General features: G+C 42.3%; 1 protein-coding gene across 3 annotated transcripts in view; it reads right to left on the bottom strand.

The window, feature by feature from the left end:
• The window catches only part of LOC124121153 (protein mono-ADP-ribosyltransferase PARP14-like), a 76,985-nt gene that overhangs the window by 17,660 nt on the left and 39,298 nt on the right, over positions 1 to 20,027 (bottom strand). For 2 of the 3 annotated variants that reach the window (XM_048388639.1, XM_048388638.1), the window contains 10 exons: positions 19,659 to 19,901; positions 17,124 to 18,866; positions 16,275 to 16,790; positions 15,872 to 15,972; positions 11,708 to 11,938; positions 9,967 to 10,188; positions 5,128 to 5,248; positions 4,534 to 4,695; positions 4,251 to 4,316; positions 919 to 1,101 (listed from right to left, as the gene is read on the bottom strand). In XM_048388639.1, coding sequence (XP_048244596.1) covers positions 919 to 1,101; positions 4,251 to 4,316; positions 4,534 to 4,695; positions 5,128 to 5,248; positions 9,967 to 10,188; positions 11,708 to 11,938; positions 15,872 to 15,972; positions 16,275 to 16,790; positions 17,124 to 18,866; positions 19,659 to 19,901 — 3,588 coding nt within the window. The remainder of the gene's footprint in view (positions 1 to 918; positions 1,102 to 4,250; positions 4,317 to 4,533; positions 4,696 to 5,127; positions 5,249 to 9,966; positions 10,189 to 11,707; positions 11,939 to 15,871; positions 15,973 to 16,274; positions 16,791 to 17,123; positions 18,867 to 19,658; positions 19,902 to 20,027) is intronic. The other variant, XM_048388640.1, reaches the window with a different exon arrangement.

The following is a 20,027-nucleotide window of genomic DNA, read 5'->3' on the forward strand; positions in this document are numbered from 1 at the left end:
TTATGCCAAAATGGTGCATTAAATTACTTCATCTATACAACAGTATAGTTTGGATAGGCATATAAAACTGAAGAAATGCTTACATTTTCGTTGTGATCATTGTAATTCCTGCATTCTAATTCGCTGAATTGGTCACGTGTTATTGCATTCATTTCTGAATGAACGTAAAACAATTAAGCCAGGCCCACAAAATGGCCTACTTTTATTACTACAGAATGTCTAGGAATCCCTATATTACAGTTGAGGGAATTCCCATTCTGCTCACATGTATCGTCGTGCACTGGACATTTATTGTAATTCATGCATATTCATTGTCCAAAGTACCCATTGAGACCGAAGGCCGAGAAGGAATGATAAAGCAAACGTGGAGGCTTGCTTTGCCAGTTTTTTGTCCGCTCGCCTGGTTTCCACAAATTTCATGTCTTTGGGTTTCATTTCTAACCTGCATTTTTGCAACTATTTCTTCCAGTTCTCAGGGAACTAATGTTTGAATTTGGCAGTAACTGACCAAGTCATTTGAAACAGCTGCCTTCTCCCTTGTGAAGTATTTCAGTGAAATCCCACTTTTCATTACAACCATTCAGTTGAGTTTGCCTGTGCAACTTTTGGGAGATACCCTGGAATGAGCACATGGCTGAATATACTTAGTCAGATGTTGACTTGGCTCCCTGTTGAGTCCTATGTACCAGTACATGACATCCCTTACATATTTTTTCCGGTTTGTTACAGTCTGACTATTGCAGTTCTTCTTGCCTCTTGCCTGGATTGACAGGTCCTATGAACTTTGTTTTCATCCTACTCTCCTTGATTGTCTGCTGACTTTGTGGGCGTGTCAAGTTATGTGCAATAAACTCCAGTCAATCCTTAACCGAAATAATTTGAGCAAACTCTTCATCCAGTTGAGCTAAACATACGTACCTGTTCCAAGGGCTGGGAATGCTATTGACCACACACCAGGTAGAGTTCCAGCTTCTTTAAGACATTTTGAAATGACTTTTTTCCAGTCGTGCTTAAAATAATCTCCAGAGACATGAATAATGTAGTCTGCTTTGAGACCTCCTGCTGTCGTTGTAACAGTTCCTTTACTTTTCATTTCACTGGCTGAAAATATAAAGTATGTTTAGTCAATGCTATGTTTTGTTTTGTTTTGCTGAAATGCATCAACCAAGTCAGCAAGCCTGACCACCTGATACAGTTAGTCGCCTCTTAAGACAAGCATAGTCGTCTCTTACGGCAAGCATGGGTTATTGAAGACATATTCTACCCTGGATCTTCACAGGTTCAATGCTAATTCCAATTAAATGTACCAATATAAATTGAACTGAAGCGGAAAAGCCAAATCATCTTCCTGAGGCAAGGGAGTTAACTGACTATAAATGTCAAGTTTCCACCCTTGCCAAACTATCCTAGAATTTATATTTTGGCTGAACTAACCAGTCTATGCATAGTCCAATCATAATTGGGTAACAAAATTAACATCCGGTTCATAAACTGTTGTTCAGATTTTGGTTGATTGCAGGAGTTGCAAAACATGTGTAACGTAACTTTAGTGTCAACAGATATTTTCCAAATCTTTTCATGTTTTAAATCAGGTGCTCACATGATTTGATGCACTTCACGAACTAAGACCCATATTATTACAATATAGATATTGATTATCGATCAGATCGTAATCGCTTAGCGCCACCATTTTGTTTGAAGCAAATACAAGTGATATAACTTATAAGAGGTGGAATCTGATTGGTCAGTAGGAGGGACATAGAAGGGACACAACTCTTAATAGCCACTGGTGGCACTATGATGGAACCAAGAAATTCCGGCCTAGTTTGGCAAGGGTGGATTTTTACATTCTGTTAACTCCTTTGCCTCAGGAAGATCAAGCCAGATTGGGTAATGACCTTTCTTACAGACAAGGCCAAGTCTGCTATGCAGCTCATATGTCCCTGAGGAGTCATGGGAAGATAACTCCACATAGTAGAATTGTTGTAAAAATCTCTATTTGCATCTGTCATTCATGGTCACATCTGTGAGAGGGATGTGTGTGACCCTTGTATGAACAATCTGTGAGTCAGATAGATCAGGTGAATGACCAAGTTGTATTTATGCTGCTTATTTAGTAGAATGGGATTCCCAAGGACATACACAAAACTATAAATGTCACTACATTTGGAGTTTGAGGGACAATTTGTCTCGCGCTGAGAAAGAACTTGGAAAAAGTGATACCAAGGACAGGTAACTCTTGATCGTAATGTTTCAGGTAACTTAAAATTGAGATTTTGCCATGGATTACAGATGTGAAATGGAATGCTGATGTTCAAACAATATTCAAATTTTCTTTTTTCCTGTATATCTATAAAGGAGTAATTTTCATTTAGCAACTGGTAGTTTAGAGAGATATCATTGTAAACAACATGCTTAAATATGCTGAAAACTCACTGCTGAAAATTATCACTAGATCAAGATCACTGAAAGTTATTACTTAAAAGTAATGTTCATATTTGTATAAATACTCTACTATAGAACCATAACCTAGAAAAGTTTAAAGAATGATCAAGATGAAAATGAAAAATTAAATTGTTTCCTATGTATGGTATTATATAAACTGACGTCCAAAAGAAACTTTACCAGAGTTTGAAGTCAGTCTTGCTCAAATACAACAAAACATACATGCATGAAGTAAAGTGTATTGAGAAGATCAATATATCAACATAATAACACTGAAAATGACAATCATACCGCGACCGAGAATGACGTCAGAGCCCCCCAAAGTTGGGTGTGGTACAAAACTCGAGCTTTCAGAATCATGTACAATAGGCAGAGTACATAAACAATTGCTCACGTTAAATAACAAGTCATTAGTAGCGTGCGTGACCACCAAATGCCTCAATACACGCAAAAACTCTTCGACGCACAGAAAAAGTCAGTCGTCTGATGAGGTCACGTGGGATTTGACGCCATTCTTTTTGGAGGGCCAAGATCCGTTCTTGCGGGTTGGCTGGAGAGTGTGGTCGTTGTCGAACACGACGATCCATCAAGTCCCAGAGGTGTTCTATGAGGGACATGTCGGGTGAGCGTGCATGCCACGGCAGGGCGTTGACGTTGTTGGCTGCGAGGAAGTTAGTGACAATTCTGGCTGTATGGGCTCTAGCGTTGTCATGCTGATAAATGACACCACGTGGCTGCTGTTGGAGAAATGGTAGGACAACTGGATGAAGAATGTTATCCATGTAACGCTGAGCTGTCAAGTTTCCGTCAACGATGACCAGCGGTGTCCTCTCCTGCCCACAGAACCCTCCCCACACCATGACACTCCCTCCACCATATGGTATGACCTCCTGCACACAACACACCGCCGTTCGTTCCCTCCTTCGGCGGTAAACACGTTGTCTTCCATCAGCCCTAAACATACAAAATCGACTTTCGTCAGTGAAGACAACCCTCTGCCAGTCACGTCGTTGCCAACGTCGTACAGTCCGGGCCCATCTCAATCGCAGACGACGATGTTGCGCTGTCAATAGCTGTCCTCTGTATGGTCTAAAAGCCCTGATTCCATGAGCCCTGAGTCTCCTGGCCACTGTCTGTCGATTAACCCTGTGACCTAAGGCATTTGTCGCCGATGACGTCATTGTCAGGAAGCGATTTCGGAAGGTGCAAGGTACGCAAGTACCGGTCATCATGGGGCGTGGTCACCCTGGGTCTGCCTGTTCTTGGCCTGTCAGTGGTCCGCCCTGTCTGTCTGTAACGTTGCATCAAGTTTGTAACGGCAACACTGCAGCAAACAAAGGTTCGTGCAATATGGGTGTGGGTGGCTCCAATCTGTACCATACCCAAGGCTCGTTCACGTTGTTCGACTGTGAGTCGTGGCATTTCTTTTGTGTTTTTTTATCACTTTGGATGTCTGACTTGCCATTGCAATCGTTTTATACCCTTACCTGCACATGCATTTGCAGTTGTCTGTGGTGCACATGTTTTTCACTTTTTCGCGTGTTATCTCGCAAACATGTAACAAAAGGTTAACATTTTCTGCATACACTATTGTTGTATTTAGGTTATGTGTTTTAGTTAGACCTCATCGAAAAAACTTTATACTTTGTCTGAAATTTATATTTTCAGTTGGTAAAGTTTCTTTTGGACATTCCTCTGAAATCCCTGTGGGATCCGACATAGATTCAATCCTTGTGAGATCCCAGTGGTATCCGACCTAACAGCAAATACCTTATCACACAGCAATCCCAAATGTCAATACATACCTTTGAGGCTAAGTTCAACATGAAGATTTTCTCCACCTTGTTTCATTATAGACTGGGACACTGCACCTAGACGATAACAAACAAGCTGGGTAAGATCATTTTCTGACATGTCATTGTGGTATTATCCAAATCCTTTAATTTTGTCACTGTTTACAACTGTCAGTCCAGTCAAAGGTAATGAAGACTTGAACTCTGTAATGGTTACTTTCTTATAATGTACAGCATTCGAGAATGTACACATATTGAAATGATACATCGTCTTTCTGGATGCCTCTTGACTTACCGATTTTCAGGTTGAGATCAGTGTTGGTGCTGTTGACAATACAACTGGCCTTCTCCTTCAACAAATCACCTTGTTTAATGGTCAGCTTCACCTTGCCCAGCTGATAAACTTGAGTCAAATCTGTTGTAGTGATAAGCTGCCAGCCGTCTTCTTCTGTTGAACCTGACAAAAAAAATTCCCAAACTCAATGTTTTATATATATACAGAGAGAGAGAGAGAGAGAGAGAGAGAGAGAGAGAGAGACACAGAGAGAGAGAGAGAGAGAGAGAGAGAGAGAGACACACAGAGAGAGAGAGATAGATATAGAGATAGAGAGAGGGAGAGGGAGAGAGAGGGAGAGGGAGAGAGAGAGAGAGGGAGGGAGGGGATAGAGAGAGGGAGGGAGGGAGGGGGGAGAGAGAGTGGGGGGAGAGAGAGAGTGGGGGGAGGGAGGGGATAGAGAGAGAGAGGGAGGGAGGGGGAGAGAGAGTGGGGGAGGGAGAGAGAGGAGAGGGAGGGGGAGAGAGAGAGGGAACATGTCAGTAGTATGATTATGATCTCCAAACTAAACTGCAGAAATCTGGACCTGTTTAAATAATGAAATATCATCGAGACCTGCGGATGTTCTATGTTGTGTTTGATTCATTTGGCCAAAGTTTCTTTGACTCCTGCGACTGCTGCGTTGCGTGTGCCCACTAGCACCACCAATGGCTTGCCCCTTCTGGTATTCAAAAGCCTGAAAGGTACAATGAGAGTAACAACTTAAAAGTGGTGCACCGATTGACATAATGATTAGTTTGACGATATTTTGTATATGTATATAGAAATATGATCTATCACACAAACTTCAAAAATATATATTACTAAAAAATAATATTAACAAAATCTCAAAATTCTAAACCATACTATAAAAGTGTTTGGTTCTGGCTGTATATACAGAATGAGTGAGTTGTCTGCATCAAAAACAGCCTAACCCCTACCTCTTACTGAATGTGCATTTCCCATCAGATATGCATTATGAAACATTATGACTACCAAATCAGGTGAAGCTGACCTCATCAATATCTGTATTCAAGTTTGCATCCTTATTCTGTCTATCTAGTCCAAAGCCTGTAGAAACCCGGAAAAGAGTGAAAAAAAACACTTCCTCTGTAAAACACTACTTCTGAATTTCTATAAAAAACATGACCAATGCAATGCAGTACACTTTTGAAAACGAAAGTCCTGTTCCTAGTGCTCCTTATTCTGTCTATCTACGTAGTCCAAAGGGTTACAGGCGGGCAACGCCACATTTCGAAAATAGATAGCCCAAATTGATGTGGCGCTCCCGGCAATGGTTATGGTTGCGTGATTGTATAATGTGGCTCTCACGGCTATGCTGTCAAAACATGCTTTGTGATTCTAACAGGTTACCGTATATAACAAAACAAGTCTTGTTTTCTCATTTCTTATTCAACAAGGATATATATTCATCAGAACTTTACATTGATGAATATGAAGAGCATATGAATATCATAATGGATCATAACTGCAGATGAAGGAGGTCGCCCACGTGGTCAGCATATTCCATCTCACTCAGGTGTTGGTTCAGGAGCTGGATCTTGAGGGACGCAATACGTGCATCGATTGCCTTGTACTTCTTTCTTCGTGAAGGTTCTGACCACTGGTGAGAGAGTCTCAGGACTGCAACCTCTTTGAGTGACTGCTCTCGCTGAAATAGCTTCACTACCTCGTAGATGTTCGGGTGGCACTTCTTGGCAAGTTTCTTTATCTTGTTGTGCCACCCTTCCAGGTGATTGTTGGTACGGTGGCCTTGGTTTTCGGGATGAAGGCCTGTCCTTGAACCCAACTGGTTGTCACGTAGTCCATGAAAGCAGTCACTTTAGGGCCAGCAGGAGAGTCAGCAATGGCATCAAGCCACACATCATCCACTTTGTCACGAGGTACTAGAGGGAGGGCAGCAGCTCTTCTCACCAGCTTCTTCACCTCCTCATCTTCCTTATAGTCCATCACCAGACCTTCTTTCTGCACCCTCCTCCAGATACATTGGGTGAAGTGAAAGAAACACCCTCTAACTAATGTCCCAGGAAATACATCAGTCACGGCATTGTGAGCTGCACGTTCAAAGTCCAACTGAATTGTAAGTGGGGCAAACTCTAGACCTCCTCTACTAGCAAAATCGCATAGGTACTGAAACATGTTGACATAACACTCTTTTTTTCGATTGGACAACAGACAGTAAACTAATGGAAACATATGGCCAAACACCTCAGCATGTAAACAATAAATCTGATCAAACAACTTGGGACAGGCATAAAATGTACCATCACAAAATACAATGTCTGCAGTACACAAATGTTCAATGTTCTTGTCTGTAGTGAAGATGAGGATGTCGTCACTAACACGGTGTAGGAACTGGTCGCCTCCCTCAGTCTGGGAGTACTTCTCCTCCAGCTGGATCTGGGGTCTGCTGTCAGGAAGGCGGGGCAAGGTCTTGTGTCTCTGGCGGTAGAGGATAGTGGTGAGAGACTTCAGGGCTGGTATCTGCTTCAGGAGGTCATCTGAGACGATGTCGTGATGTTGGCGTAGTCTGGATATCTCCTCTCCGTAGATAGTGGGTATAGGTGTCGTTTCTGTCCTCGCTCTCTCCATCAGTCTAGCCTTAAAGGCATCAACCTCAAACTCGAATGGTTGTGGGTCGTGGGAGTGACCCATGATCTCAATGGCGTGGAGCAACTCACCCAGAGTTGTGATCCTTGCAGTGCACTCCTTGACAATACAGGACCAGTATCTTCTTTCACCACGACTGCTCTTACACCGAAACTTAAAGCCATCATAGTATAAATGTACGCCTCCTCTGACACTTTCAATGAACTTTATTTGAACTTGTGCGTTTGCCATGGTTATGATATGGAGTGAACACGACATCACTTAAATATGTTATGAATAACAGGATGAACTCAATGTCAATTAAGACGGCCTTTGATCTCTAAAGAACACCACGCTTCGTAATTTAAATGTGAGATACTCATTTAAAGGTATCTCTAAAGAACACCACGCTTAGTAATTTAAATGTGGGACACTCATTTAAAGGTATTGGTAATCGGATTAATTAATTACCCGCTAGAATAGGTGAAATGCACTCAGCTGGAAATGTGGCCCTACCGGCAATGGCCATTTCTGAAATGTGGCGCTCCCGGCTAGACACCGTCCAAAGCCGGTAGAAACCCGGAAAAGATTGAAAAAAACTAGGGCTGTTACGATTCACTCATGTATTCGGTGAACTGCTGACTTGTTATTGTATTCGTCAATAAATATTCGTATTTGTTACCCTATATTCATTATACAAATCGTATTCGCCTTATAGTGTATTCGTTGCAGCCCTAAAAAAACCACTTCCTCTGCACAACACTACTTCTGAATTTCTATAAAAAAACATGACCAATGCAATGCAGCACACTTTTGAAAACGAAAGTCCTGTTCCTAGTGCTATCGTAACTACAAAGTATTAAGCCCTTCCAGTTTAATAACACCACATCAGGTTTTGGAAACACATGCCCAACGTTTTAATCTCTGTTATTCCTTTGGTACATACAGCACATGTGCAATCCACAGAAACTAGTGGCTTATGTTTCCTGATCTACGCCGATCACTCTCATGCATAAAGTCCCTTCAGAAACAAGCTGATATAAGAGCATTGGTGAGGGAGTGAACACCATCAAGTCACTTCCCGTATCTTTATCTACCATAATAAATAGTGTATGTGCAATTCTGGTCTAAATTGTTTGATAGGAATTCCTTGGAGTGAGTGAGTGACGTTTTACGCCACTTTTAGCAATATTCCAGCAATATCACGGCGGGGACACCACAAATGGGCTTCACACATTGTACCAATGTCAGGAATCCAACCCGGATCTTCGGCGTGACGGTCGAACATTGAATTCCTTGGAAGCTGACACATGACACAGTAGACATTTAAGGATAACAACTATATGTCTTGCTTTACAATGGTATAAGAATCTATACCAAAATGTTGCTGTAACACTAGTACGTAGTTTTATAAATATGAATTCTCCATACCACGATAATATTTAATGTATATACAACTAAGGAGTAAATTGCTTTTAAAGTGACCTTAACATAACCATGAAATATGGCAGGTATTGAGTTGGTTTTCTTTAAGTTTATCTTTACTCAATGGAATATGCTCATATTTTTCCTAAGTAATTTGTAATTTCCTCAAATTTGAGCCATGTATCATAATGTGACCTCTAGCGACTTTGACCTTCTAAGGACGTCACCCAAATGTTGATGCAATGAGGACCCCACCCTAGAAATCATGAATATTAAATTTCATCAAAATTCAAATCAGTCAACTGTTGGCTAGTAAACATTTGCATTAAAGTTATTGGCACAGACTGTTCTTGTTTCTACCATGAACTTATCTACAGAGACTAATGATGTTTGATTGTGAGACCTATCTGCTGCTTTGGCTAGGCAGGGAAAGGTGGGGACAATCCACATCTGGACAACCCGTGAAGATCTGGGGAAGAATAGGTCTTCAGCAACACATGCATGTCATAAAAGGCGACTATGCTTGTCGTAAGAGGTGACTACCGGGATCGGGTGGTCAGGCTCGCTGACTTGGTTGATGCATTGCATCAAGTCCCAATTGCGTGGATCGATGCTTATGATGTCAATCACTGGATTGTCTGGACCAGACTCGATTATTACAGACCGCTGACATATAGCTGGAATATTGCCGAGTGCGATGTTAAACAACAAACAACATCTGGACAAAGATTTGGCTAATATAAGTGCAAAGTGATGGAAGAAACAGCAAATGTAAACCAGTGTCATCAGAAGATGACAAATCCCTAAATAGCAAAGGGCACCACTTCAGCCCTTGATTAATACATGTACCAAGTTTGGATGAAAAATGTTGAATAGTGTTTTAGTTCTGCTCCAGAAACTTGTTACCATGGAAACAGAGAAAAATCAAATTTTAAAATTATTCCTAAATAGCAAAAGCACCACTTCAGCCCGTGGTGAATACATGTACCAGGTTTGGATGAAAAGCCTTCACAGTTTTCATGTTGTGCTCCAGAAACGATGCCCACCCCCACCTTTTGAAACTAAATCCAAATTGTTTCCATGGAAATCAAGAAAAACAAAAATGCCCCAAATCCGCAAAGAGCAAAAGGCACCACTTAAGGATCTGTTCGATATATGTTCCTAGTTTTGTTGAAAAATATTAAACGGTTTTCGGATAAAGCCCTGGAAACGAAATGATTGCGATGAGGGACGGACAGACAACACCGAACTATATCCCCCGCATTATATGCCGAGGGGATCAAAAAGTATTTCAGTGGAAAAACAAAATCATCAATCAGGATAACCACAGTAACAAAAGATATCCTATTGGTAACCATGGTAACACAAAAGCATCAGTACCTTTATTGTCGGTGTATCATTGTGGTACACAACTATCTTCACCTCCTGGAGTGATGTTCCGGGGTTGTCCTGTCCGAACTCTTCCACCGTCTCCATCATGGTTTTGGCCACCACATCTCGTGGGTATCCCAGGTTACCAGTACCCAGTGCAGGGAAAGCAATGGATCTGTAGCCTTTTTCTGTAGCTTTTTTAAGGCAGTTTGCAACTAAAGTTTGCAGAATCTGAAAATATAGACAATTATGAGCTTTGCTTGTCCACCTGCAACAGCATCCTGATAATAGATGATGTTTAATCATTACTTTGAAGGAGTCTGGAAACAACCTCACTATTTGGTGCTATTCCATCTTATTAATTGGCCTCATTAACTCATATCTAGTCATATCTAGTATCATGCCTAACCGATAGTTCCCTAATCTAACTAGAGATCTAGCTGTACAAAGTCATGTAAAAGACCATTTGGAGACAGTTGACACAACGTTGAAACGGAGTGTGTACACCTGCTTGTCATCAGCCCATGGAACTACATTCATGATGCTGATTTAATAAGATTTTTTCCATAGCAAGTTGCAAACAAAATATGTGTTGGGGTTGTTTTTGAACTGAGACATTTGAAACAAGCATGAAATACTCATATCATCCACCAATATGACATGTCCGGTTATGTGCAAGGCATTAGCCCTCCGGAAACGAGCATTTTCACTTGTCATTGTTTTCTTTGGAAACTCGAAAAATAATTTTTTCAAAACTTTCAAACTATCAAAAGGTACCAGTTTACCTCTAGACCTATCTATATGCCAAGTTTGGTGAAGAAATATTGTACATTTTTCAAGATCTGCTCCAGAAACGAGCACTACCACCATTTTCAGTCAAAGTCAAAGTAGTTGCCATGGAAACTCGAAAAAATATATTTTTATAAAATCCTATACCGGTACTATCAAAAGGAACTAGTTCACTAATACACCTATCTGTGTGCCAAGTTTGGTTAAGATATCTCTCATGGTTTTTGTGTTCTGCTCTGGAAATGAAAAATGATGGATGGAAGGACTGACAGACAGCACCAATTCCTATATCCCCCTTCTACTTCATAGTGGGGGATGATAATCCTGTTTGGTTTTCCAACCACAGCAAAAGTGTGCCAGTCAAACATGGTGTATAGGATAGTGTGCCAGTCAAACATGGTGTACTGGTTAGTGTGCCAGTCATACATGGTGTACAGGATAGTGTGCCAGTCAAACATGGTGTACAGGATAGTGTGCCAGTCAAACATGGTGTACAGGATAGTGTGCCAGTCAAACATGGTGTATAGGATAGTGTGCCAGTCAAACATGGTGTACAGGAGAGTGTGCCAGTCAAACATGGTGTACAGGATAGTGTGCCAGTCAAACATGGTGTATAGGATAGTGTGCCAGTCAAACATGGTGTATAGGAGAGTGTGCCAGTCAAACATGGTGTACAGAATAGTGTGCCAGTCAAACATGGTGTACAGGATAGTGTGCCAGTCAAACATGGTGTACAGGATAGTGTGCCAGTCAAACATGGTGTACAGGATAGTGTGCCAGTCATACATGGTGTACAGGAGAGTGTGCCAGTCAAACATGGTGTATAGGCAATATAGACACCCATACAGTTAGTTGTCTCAGATATCTGTTAACATGTAGAGCCCATGGTCTGCATGCAACTCTACTGTGAAGAGTGGAACCACTATGAAGAAACAGTCTGATCAAACACATTTCTAGTTACCATTTCACCGTTCTGATCATGTGGCCAGCTCGGTAGGCAGGTGTGAAATATACGCTGGCACATGAGGTTGCCGGCGCCAGTGATGGCAATCTGTCCACGTTTGATTCTATCTGGATATTTGGCAGTACACTCCTGCTGAATCATGTTGCCACCAGCCTTCAGTATTGACATGGAAACTGCCCCCTTACTTAGATCAAGACTACTTGAAGTGGTGTTCACGATAACATCAACCTATAATGAGAAATACAAGAATATTATTCAACCATGGACATTTGAATTCTCAAATGCTGTAAAAAATTAAGTTTTACCTGATAATCTTATATTGCATAATTCTAGCATTTCTTTTTCTTTTTGATTATTGATTAAATGACTTAAATTCCTAAACAAGTTAAACAAACTAATTTTAGGCTACATTTACACCAAATACTGCCATTCTGCAACTTATCGTTACTGTTGATGAATGAATTAAGTGAAGATTGTCTGTTCATATTTCTAATCTAGAAACAAACATCACCCTTGTTTTAACATCATTGAGTTATTATCTAGAATCACATATGCAGCATTTGTATGACTGTTGTTTTATTTCATTGTATTGCTTAAGCACATAATTATTGTCATAAAAAATCTGAAAGGAAAGAAATGCCATAATGACATGAAGTTCCAGTAGCCTTGTGCTAACCACCCCTCTGTAGCTAAGTCTGGCATCCTCTACACACAGACCAAGAGAACCAAGAACATCTGCTCCAGTAGCCTTGTGCTAACCACCCCTCTATAGCTAAGTCTGGCATCCTCTACACACAGACCAAGAGAACCAAGAACATCTGCTCCAGTAGCCATGTGCTAACCATCCCACTAAAGCTAAGTCTGGCATCCTCTACACACAGACCAAGAGAACCAAGAACATCTGCTCCAGTAACCTTGTGCTAACCACCCCACTAAAGCTAACTCTGGCATCCTCTATACACAGACCAATAGAACCAAGAACATCTGCTACAGTAGCCTTGTGCTAACCACCCCTCTATAGCTAAGTCTGGCATCCTCTACACACAGACCAAGAGAACCAAGAACATCTGCTCCAGTAACCTTGTGCTAACCACCCCTCTATAGCTAAGTCTGACATCCTCTATACACAGACCAAGAGAACCAAGAACATCTGTTCCAGTAGCCTCGTGCTAACCACCCCTCTATAGCTAAGTCTGGCATCATCTACACACAGACCAAGAGAACCAAGACCATCTGCTCCAGTAGCCTTGTGCTAACCACCCCACTAAAGCTAAGTCTGGCACCCTCTACACACAGACCAAGAGAACCAAGAACATCTCCTACAGTAACCATGTGCTAACCACCCCACTAAAGCTAAGTCTGGCTTCCTCTATACACAGACCAAGAGAACCAAGAACATCTGCTCCAGTAACCTTGTGCTAACCACCCCACTAAAGCTAACTCTGGCATCCTCTATACACAGACCAATAGAACCAAAAACATCTGCTACAGTAGCCTTGTGCTAACCACCCCTCTATAGCTAAGTCTGGCATCCTCTACACACAGACCAAGAGAACCAAGAACATCTGCTCCAGTAACCTTGTGCTAACCACCCCTCTATAGCTAAGTCTGGCATCCTCTACACACAGATCAAGAGAACCAAGAACATCTGCTCCAGTAACCATGTGCTAACCACCCCTCTATAGCTAAGTCTGGCATCCTCTACACACAGACCAAGAGAACCAAGAACATCTGCTCCAGTAACCTTGTGCTAACCACCCCACTAAAGCTAAGTCTGGCATCCTCTACACACAGACCAAGAGAACCAAGAACATCTCCTCCAGTAGCCATGTGCTAACCACCCCACTAAAGCTAAGTCTGGCATCCTCTACACACAGACCAAGAGAACCAAGAACATCTGCTCCAGTAGCCTTGTGTTAACCACCCCTCTATAGCTAAGTCTGGCATCCTCTACACACAGACCAAGAGAACCAAGAACATCTGCTCCAGTAGCCTTGTGCTAACCACCCCTCTATAGCTAAGTCTGGCATCCTCTATACACAGACCAAGAGAACCAAGAACATCTGCTCCAGTAGCCTTGTGCTAACCACCCCTCTATAGCTAAGTCTGGCATCCTCTATACACAGACCAAGAGAACCAAGAACATCTGCTCCAGTAACCTTGTGCTAACCACCCCACTAAAGCTAAGTCTGGCATCCTCTACACACAGACCAAGTGAACCATGAACATCTGCTCCAGTAGCCTTGTGCTAACCACCCCACTAAAGCTAAGTCTGGCATCCTCTACACACAGACCAAGAGAACCAAGAACATCTGTTCCAGGAGCCTTGTGCTAACCACCCCACTAAAGCTACGTCTAGAATCCTCTACACACAGACCAAGAGAACCAAGAACATCTGCTCCAGTAGCCTTGTGCTACCCACCCCTCTATAGCTAAGTCTGGCATCCTCTACACACAGACCAAGAGAACCAAGAACATCTGCTCCAGTAGCCATGTGCTAACCACCTCTCTATAGCTAAGTCTGGCATCCTCTACACACAGACCAAGAGAACCAAGAACATCTGCTCCAGTAACCTTGTGCTTACCACCCCTCTATAGCTAAGTCTGGCATCATCTACACACAGACCAAGAGAACCAAGAACATCTGCTCCAGTAACCTTGCGCTAACCACCCCTCTATAGCTAAGTCTGGCATCCTCTACACACAGACCAAGAGAACCAAGAACATCTCCTACAGTAACCATGTGCTAACCACCCCTCTATAGCTAAGTCTGGCATCCTCTACACACAGACCAAGAGAACCAAGAACTTCTGCTCCAGTAGCCTTGTGCTAACCACCCCTCTATAGCTAAGTCTGGCATCCTCTACACACAGACCAAGAGAACCAAGAACATCTGCTCCAGTACCCATGTGCTAACCACCCCACTAAAGCTAAGTCTGGCTTCCTCTACACACAGACCAAGAGAACCAAGAACATCTGCTCCAGTAGCCTTGTGCTAACCACCCCACTAAAGCTAAGTCTGGCATCATCTACACACAGACCAAGAGAACCAAGAACATCTGCTCCAGTAACCTTGCGCTAACCACCCCTCTATAGCTAAGTCTGGCATCCTCTACAACCAGACCAAGAGAACCAAGAACATCTCCTACAGTAACCATGTGCTAACCACCCCTCTATAGCTAAGTCTGGCATCCTCTACACACAGACCAAGAGAACCAAGAACATCTCCTACAGTAACCATGTGCTAACCACCCCTCTATAGCTAAGTCTGGCATCCTCTACACACAGACCAAGAGAACCAAGAACATCTCCTACAGTAACCATGTGCTAACCACCCCTCTACAGCTAAGTCTGGCATCCTCTACACACAGACCAAGAGAACCAAGAACATCTGTTCCAGGAGCCTTGTGCTAACCACCCCACTAAAGCTACGTCTAGAATCCTCTACACACAGACCAAGAGAACCAAGAACATCTGCTCCAGTAGCCTTGTGCTAACCACCCCTCTACAGCTAAGTCTGGCATCCTCTATACACAGACCAAGAGAACCAAGAACTTCTGCTCCAGTAGCCTTGTGCTAACCACCCCTCTATAGCTAAGTCTGGCATCTTCTACACACAGACCAAGAGAACCAAGAACATCTGCTCCAGTACCCATGTGCTAACCACCCCACTAAAGCTAAGTCTGGCTTCCTCTACACACAGACCAAGAGAACCAAGAACATCTGCTCCAGTAGCCTTGACCTTGAAGCATCACCCATCTCAACCAATACCTTACCAAGCAAGTCAAAAGGACCATCTCCACCACACCATGTGAGTTCATATTATCAATTAATAATATCTGCTATATCTTTCTTCGAGTTCCAATTTTTATTTTGCACTGCTACATCAATTTGCCTCTTGCCATGACCAGCTTGACAGAAAGATACTAGTGGCCACTAATGGAGTGGGTATATAAAGGCTAAAAATAAATCCTGATACAAATAACATCATCCTGGCAACTACACAATCGATTGTTGTGGCTTTAATTCAAGTAAGTTTCATGTTAAATAAATATTCTGCTCCAGTGTACTTCCACCATAAAGTAATATTTCATTAAATACTATCATATTTTTTTCACACATGAAATCATCACAATACTCATCCAGCAATGTTGAACATACCTGTTCCGCAGCTATCTCTCCGGGGACAACACTCATCCTTATCCTGGACATGCTGTGTGCTGCTCTTCCACGTGGAGGAGAAGGATCCGGTGGAAAAGATCCTTGAAAAGGAATCATAAAGACAAATCTGGAAACCAGTCATGGGACGTTAAGCCTCACTCATAATGACAAAAAGAATGGTGACTGAACGTTTTGTTTTTCCTGAAAAACTAACTAACTGTAAATTCGAAAATAAGAGGAAAGATAATACTCATGAAAAAATTATATATCCTGCTGCACTAATGAATATTTAAAATTGAAAAAAATAACACACTTAAGGTTATCTAGATGACATAAACTACAAAGTTCCAAAGAACAAACATCATTTCAGAAACAATGTGATAAGAAGACATACTTAACCTACCTTGTGCCCCTTGTCTGTGTCTTCGGCCCTTTGCTTGAACATGTCTGTCTTCATCCCGATCATCTTCTACAGATTCACCTCTGTTTCCTGCAGTTACACTATCTGCTCCAAACCTTTGTTTCACAGCTTGCATGAACTCCTGGACTGTGGATGCTTTGTTGTCGCACACATAGACGTCCCTCACCTGACTCCTCGGAGTGTCTTTGAAATGTTGCTGTATTGCTTCGATGATATTTTTGGTAGCTGCTGCAACAGGGTATTTATAAATACCTGTGCTCAAAGCAGGGATGGCAATGGACGAAAGTCTACGGCCATCAGCTTTCTCAAGGCTGTTAAATATAGCTTCTTGAAGAAGACCCTGCTCGTCGTTCCTCCCTCCAGACCATATAGGCCCTACAGCATGGACGACAATCTTGCAGGGCAGGTTGCCTGGCTTGGTGACCGCTACTTCTCCAACACCAATGTCACCCTGACTCCGTCTTATCTCGTCGCTTTCTACCTGAATAGAATGTCCTCCTGCAGACAAGAAGTGTTCTTTATCAGACATAGCATATGGATGAAATATAGACCCCAAACTACTGTAGCTCACCTGCATTTTCTGTCAGTTATTATTGTTGAAATATTCTTTAAAAGAACTGACTTCAATATGTTTTGCATTTGTGGAGATATAAATGTAAAAAATTGGTGTGGACACTTTGCATAAAGCCACTTCCAAGATTTACAAAGTATGCACACTGTTTCTTGTGTTTATACCTCAAATTTGAACAAACAAATCTAGCACTACCACTACCACTCTAGCAATATACCACTCTACTCATTCACATGCAAATGTGTGATACTAATACACACCTTTGTCTACAATAGCCTTTGCGAGTCCGCCGATGTGTGCCAGTTGCTGATTGGCTGCATTCACTATGACATCCACTTTCATTTGAGTAATGTCACCTTGACATACATACAGCGTTCGGCCTGCCCCAAGGTCACATGTTGCCAAGGTCTGGAGCCCTCCTCCTGAACTTCTCATGTTTCTCTGCTGTCTTTTGTTGCCATAAATTGGCTGCACTTGATCATCATAGTTTCGCTCTATCACGCACCTTTCATTTTGCTCAATATTTCTGATATGACTATCACCTTTGTCAGACAGGATCAGCTTACAAATCCCTGGTTTGCGAAATGTATTGCTAGTGTGCACCACAATCTTTGAAAGTTCCTCCAATTTTGACATGCAAATTCTTAACCCAACTTTGGTTCCTTTTACTGTAAAATCATGTGATGACTTTTGAAATTTTATCTCAACAGAGTGTGCCTCAAACGTTTTTGAAAGTCCTGTGATCTTCCCATCCATGTGCATTGTCATGAACCGCTGGATTCCCCGTGGGAACTGAACAGTGTCGCTATACACTGTCTTTTCTGTGATGAAGTTGTTCACCTCTTCTGCCACCTCAGCTACCAGTTCATCTATAGCAGCTATGACAATACGAGACTCATCCACTGCTGTGATGATCTTCACAGTGTCCCCTCTGTTCTGTGTCTGGGTATCATAGATCCTCTTCCAGTCTGGAGAGGCCAAGAGTGGGACAGATTCAGGGTCCAGGTCCACCACCTGCTGGACCACACTCTGTCTCACAATGTGCGATACCTCTGTCACTTCAGTGTCTGTCCTCCCATACACTTTCAGTTTACCATTGTCTGCCTCCCAGACACCAACCAGATGTTTCAGCTTCAGCTTCTTCACAATGTAATCCCTGACATCAGGCTTCTGAACAAGCATCATCTGGGCATCAGACAGATTTGATAACGCTGTCTCCTTGAAGTTTTGCATGGCTTCATACATGTCAACCTTTGCAGATTTTACAACAGACATCAAGCCGGTGATTATCATCACATTCTTGGTCACATTAATTTCCACCTTCAGGTGTTCATATTTCTTCATCATATCACCTGGGAACCCAAGAGCAAGCAGTAGGTGTAACTGCCATGACTTCAGACTTGACACTGTTTCAGTGATTTCCTTCTTCTTCCGCTCATGATCTCCCTCCACCGAGGCTACCACCTCCTTCACCTGTTTTGACAGTTTTTCTGCTAACATTTTATGGCCAACCACAACTATCAGATGAGACTCATCAAAGACAAACAAAGTTGCTGCATCTGGCTTTGGCATTTTCAAACCCTTTATCTCCGTCATGACACTATTCCAAATTTCTTGCAACACATTCACCTCCTCACTGATCAGGAGACCCAAGAAATGCTCCAAATCCTCAGTTGCATCTTTCTTCCAAGACTTAACCTTGCTTCTTGCATCAGGCACATTTTTTGTAAGGCAGCATTCAAGGGTCACAGAGCCATCTGACTCAAATTTCAGATCAGTGTGGCCATCTTGCAACTGCTTTCGTAGATTTTTCATATTTGGACTGGAATCTCTGATGAAGTGCATTTTGTTTCTGTCAATATCTTGAAAAGTTACAGGAGGTGGCAATGTGAACCATGTGGGGTCGCTGTGTCCCCCTCCAGAACCCAGGCATTCGGTGTACAGGGATACTGTGAGGGCCACACCTTCTAACTTGTGGGATCTGCCCAAAATATCTGGTATCACTGAAACATGATCAAAAACACATAACCAGCATACACAAGGTGAAGTGAAATGGGGTTTAACGTCACGTTCAAGATTATTGCACTTATATAGCAACATGCATGCACGTGTATGTGGTGGCTTGTACTAGTCCGGAATGATGCCGATTTTATAGCACTATATAATGTCAGTCTGCCAAAAATCGAGCCTGGACCAGACAATCCAGGGATCATGAGCATTGATCCACGCAATTGGGATACGATGACGTGCATTAACCAAGTCAGTGAGCCTGACCACCCGATCCTGTTCGTCATCTCTTACGACAAGCATGGGTTGCTGAAGACCTATTCTATCCCAGATTTTCATGGGTCTGTTGACAAATTAGGTGACAGCTGACCTGATCTTATGCATATAGCTAATAAAAGCTGTAAGTACTTCAAGTTTAATTAAATCACTTCCGGTTTGGGGAAACACATCCCCAGTGTATTACTGTGATACAAAAAGTCCCCTTAATGGGAAAGTATATGCACTTCCAGTTGAATTACATCACCTGCGGTCGGGGAAATATGCATATGCAGTGTGATTATTAAACAGAAAGTCCCATTCTTCTAGCCACATCAACAAGAAAGTTACATGCAGAAGCATACAGGGGTGGAAGTTTGCCAGTTGGTTGTGTGCTCGCCTGTGTGCACTTCATGAGCATCACATTGAACTCCTCGGCATCCCAATGAATGGTTATGGCATGGTCTACCATCCCTACCCACAGTGTTCACACTTGTTTCTTAAGTTTGTTTAGCAGTAACTGTCATACTTACCTTTATGATTTTCAAAGAAGACAATTGCTTGTCTTGGTTCCTCAACAATGTCCACCTTTTCCACAAGACTTTCTATGGTATTCCCTGACTTTTTACTTTCAAAGTAGTATTGTAGAGTGTCTGTGGATGTCCTCGCCGTGATGCCACAGACTTGGATACAGTTGGAGACTGACACTGCAGACAGCTCCAGGAACGCCCCTTCCAGGGGATGCTTCCGGCACACACGCTGCATCTTCTTCAGTTCTGAGAGAAGGCGAAAGACAAAAAGTCACATACACTTTTCCGAATAAGTATGACACATATTTTGGTCTATATTGGTACATTTTATTTTTATAAAATACTTATAGATAAAATATATCTATCTCTTTA

The sequence above is a fragment of the Haliotis rufescens genome, unplaced genomic scaffold, assembly GCF_023055435.1.
Source record: "Haliotis rufescens isolate VD_foot unplaced genomic scaffold, xgHalRufe1.0.p SCAF_75, whole genome shotgun sequence".
In the NCBI taxonomy this organism is placed as follows: domain Eukaryota; kingdom Metazoa; phylum Mollusca; class Gastropoda; order Lepetellida; family Haliotidae; genus Haliotis; species Haliotis rufescens.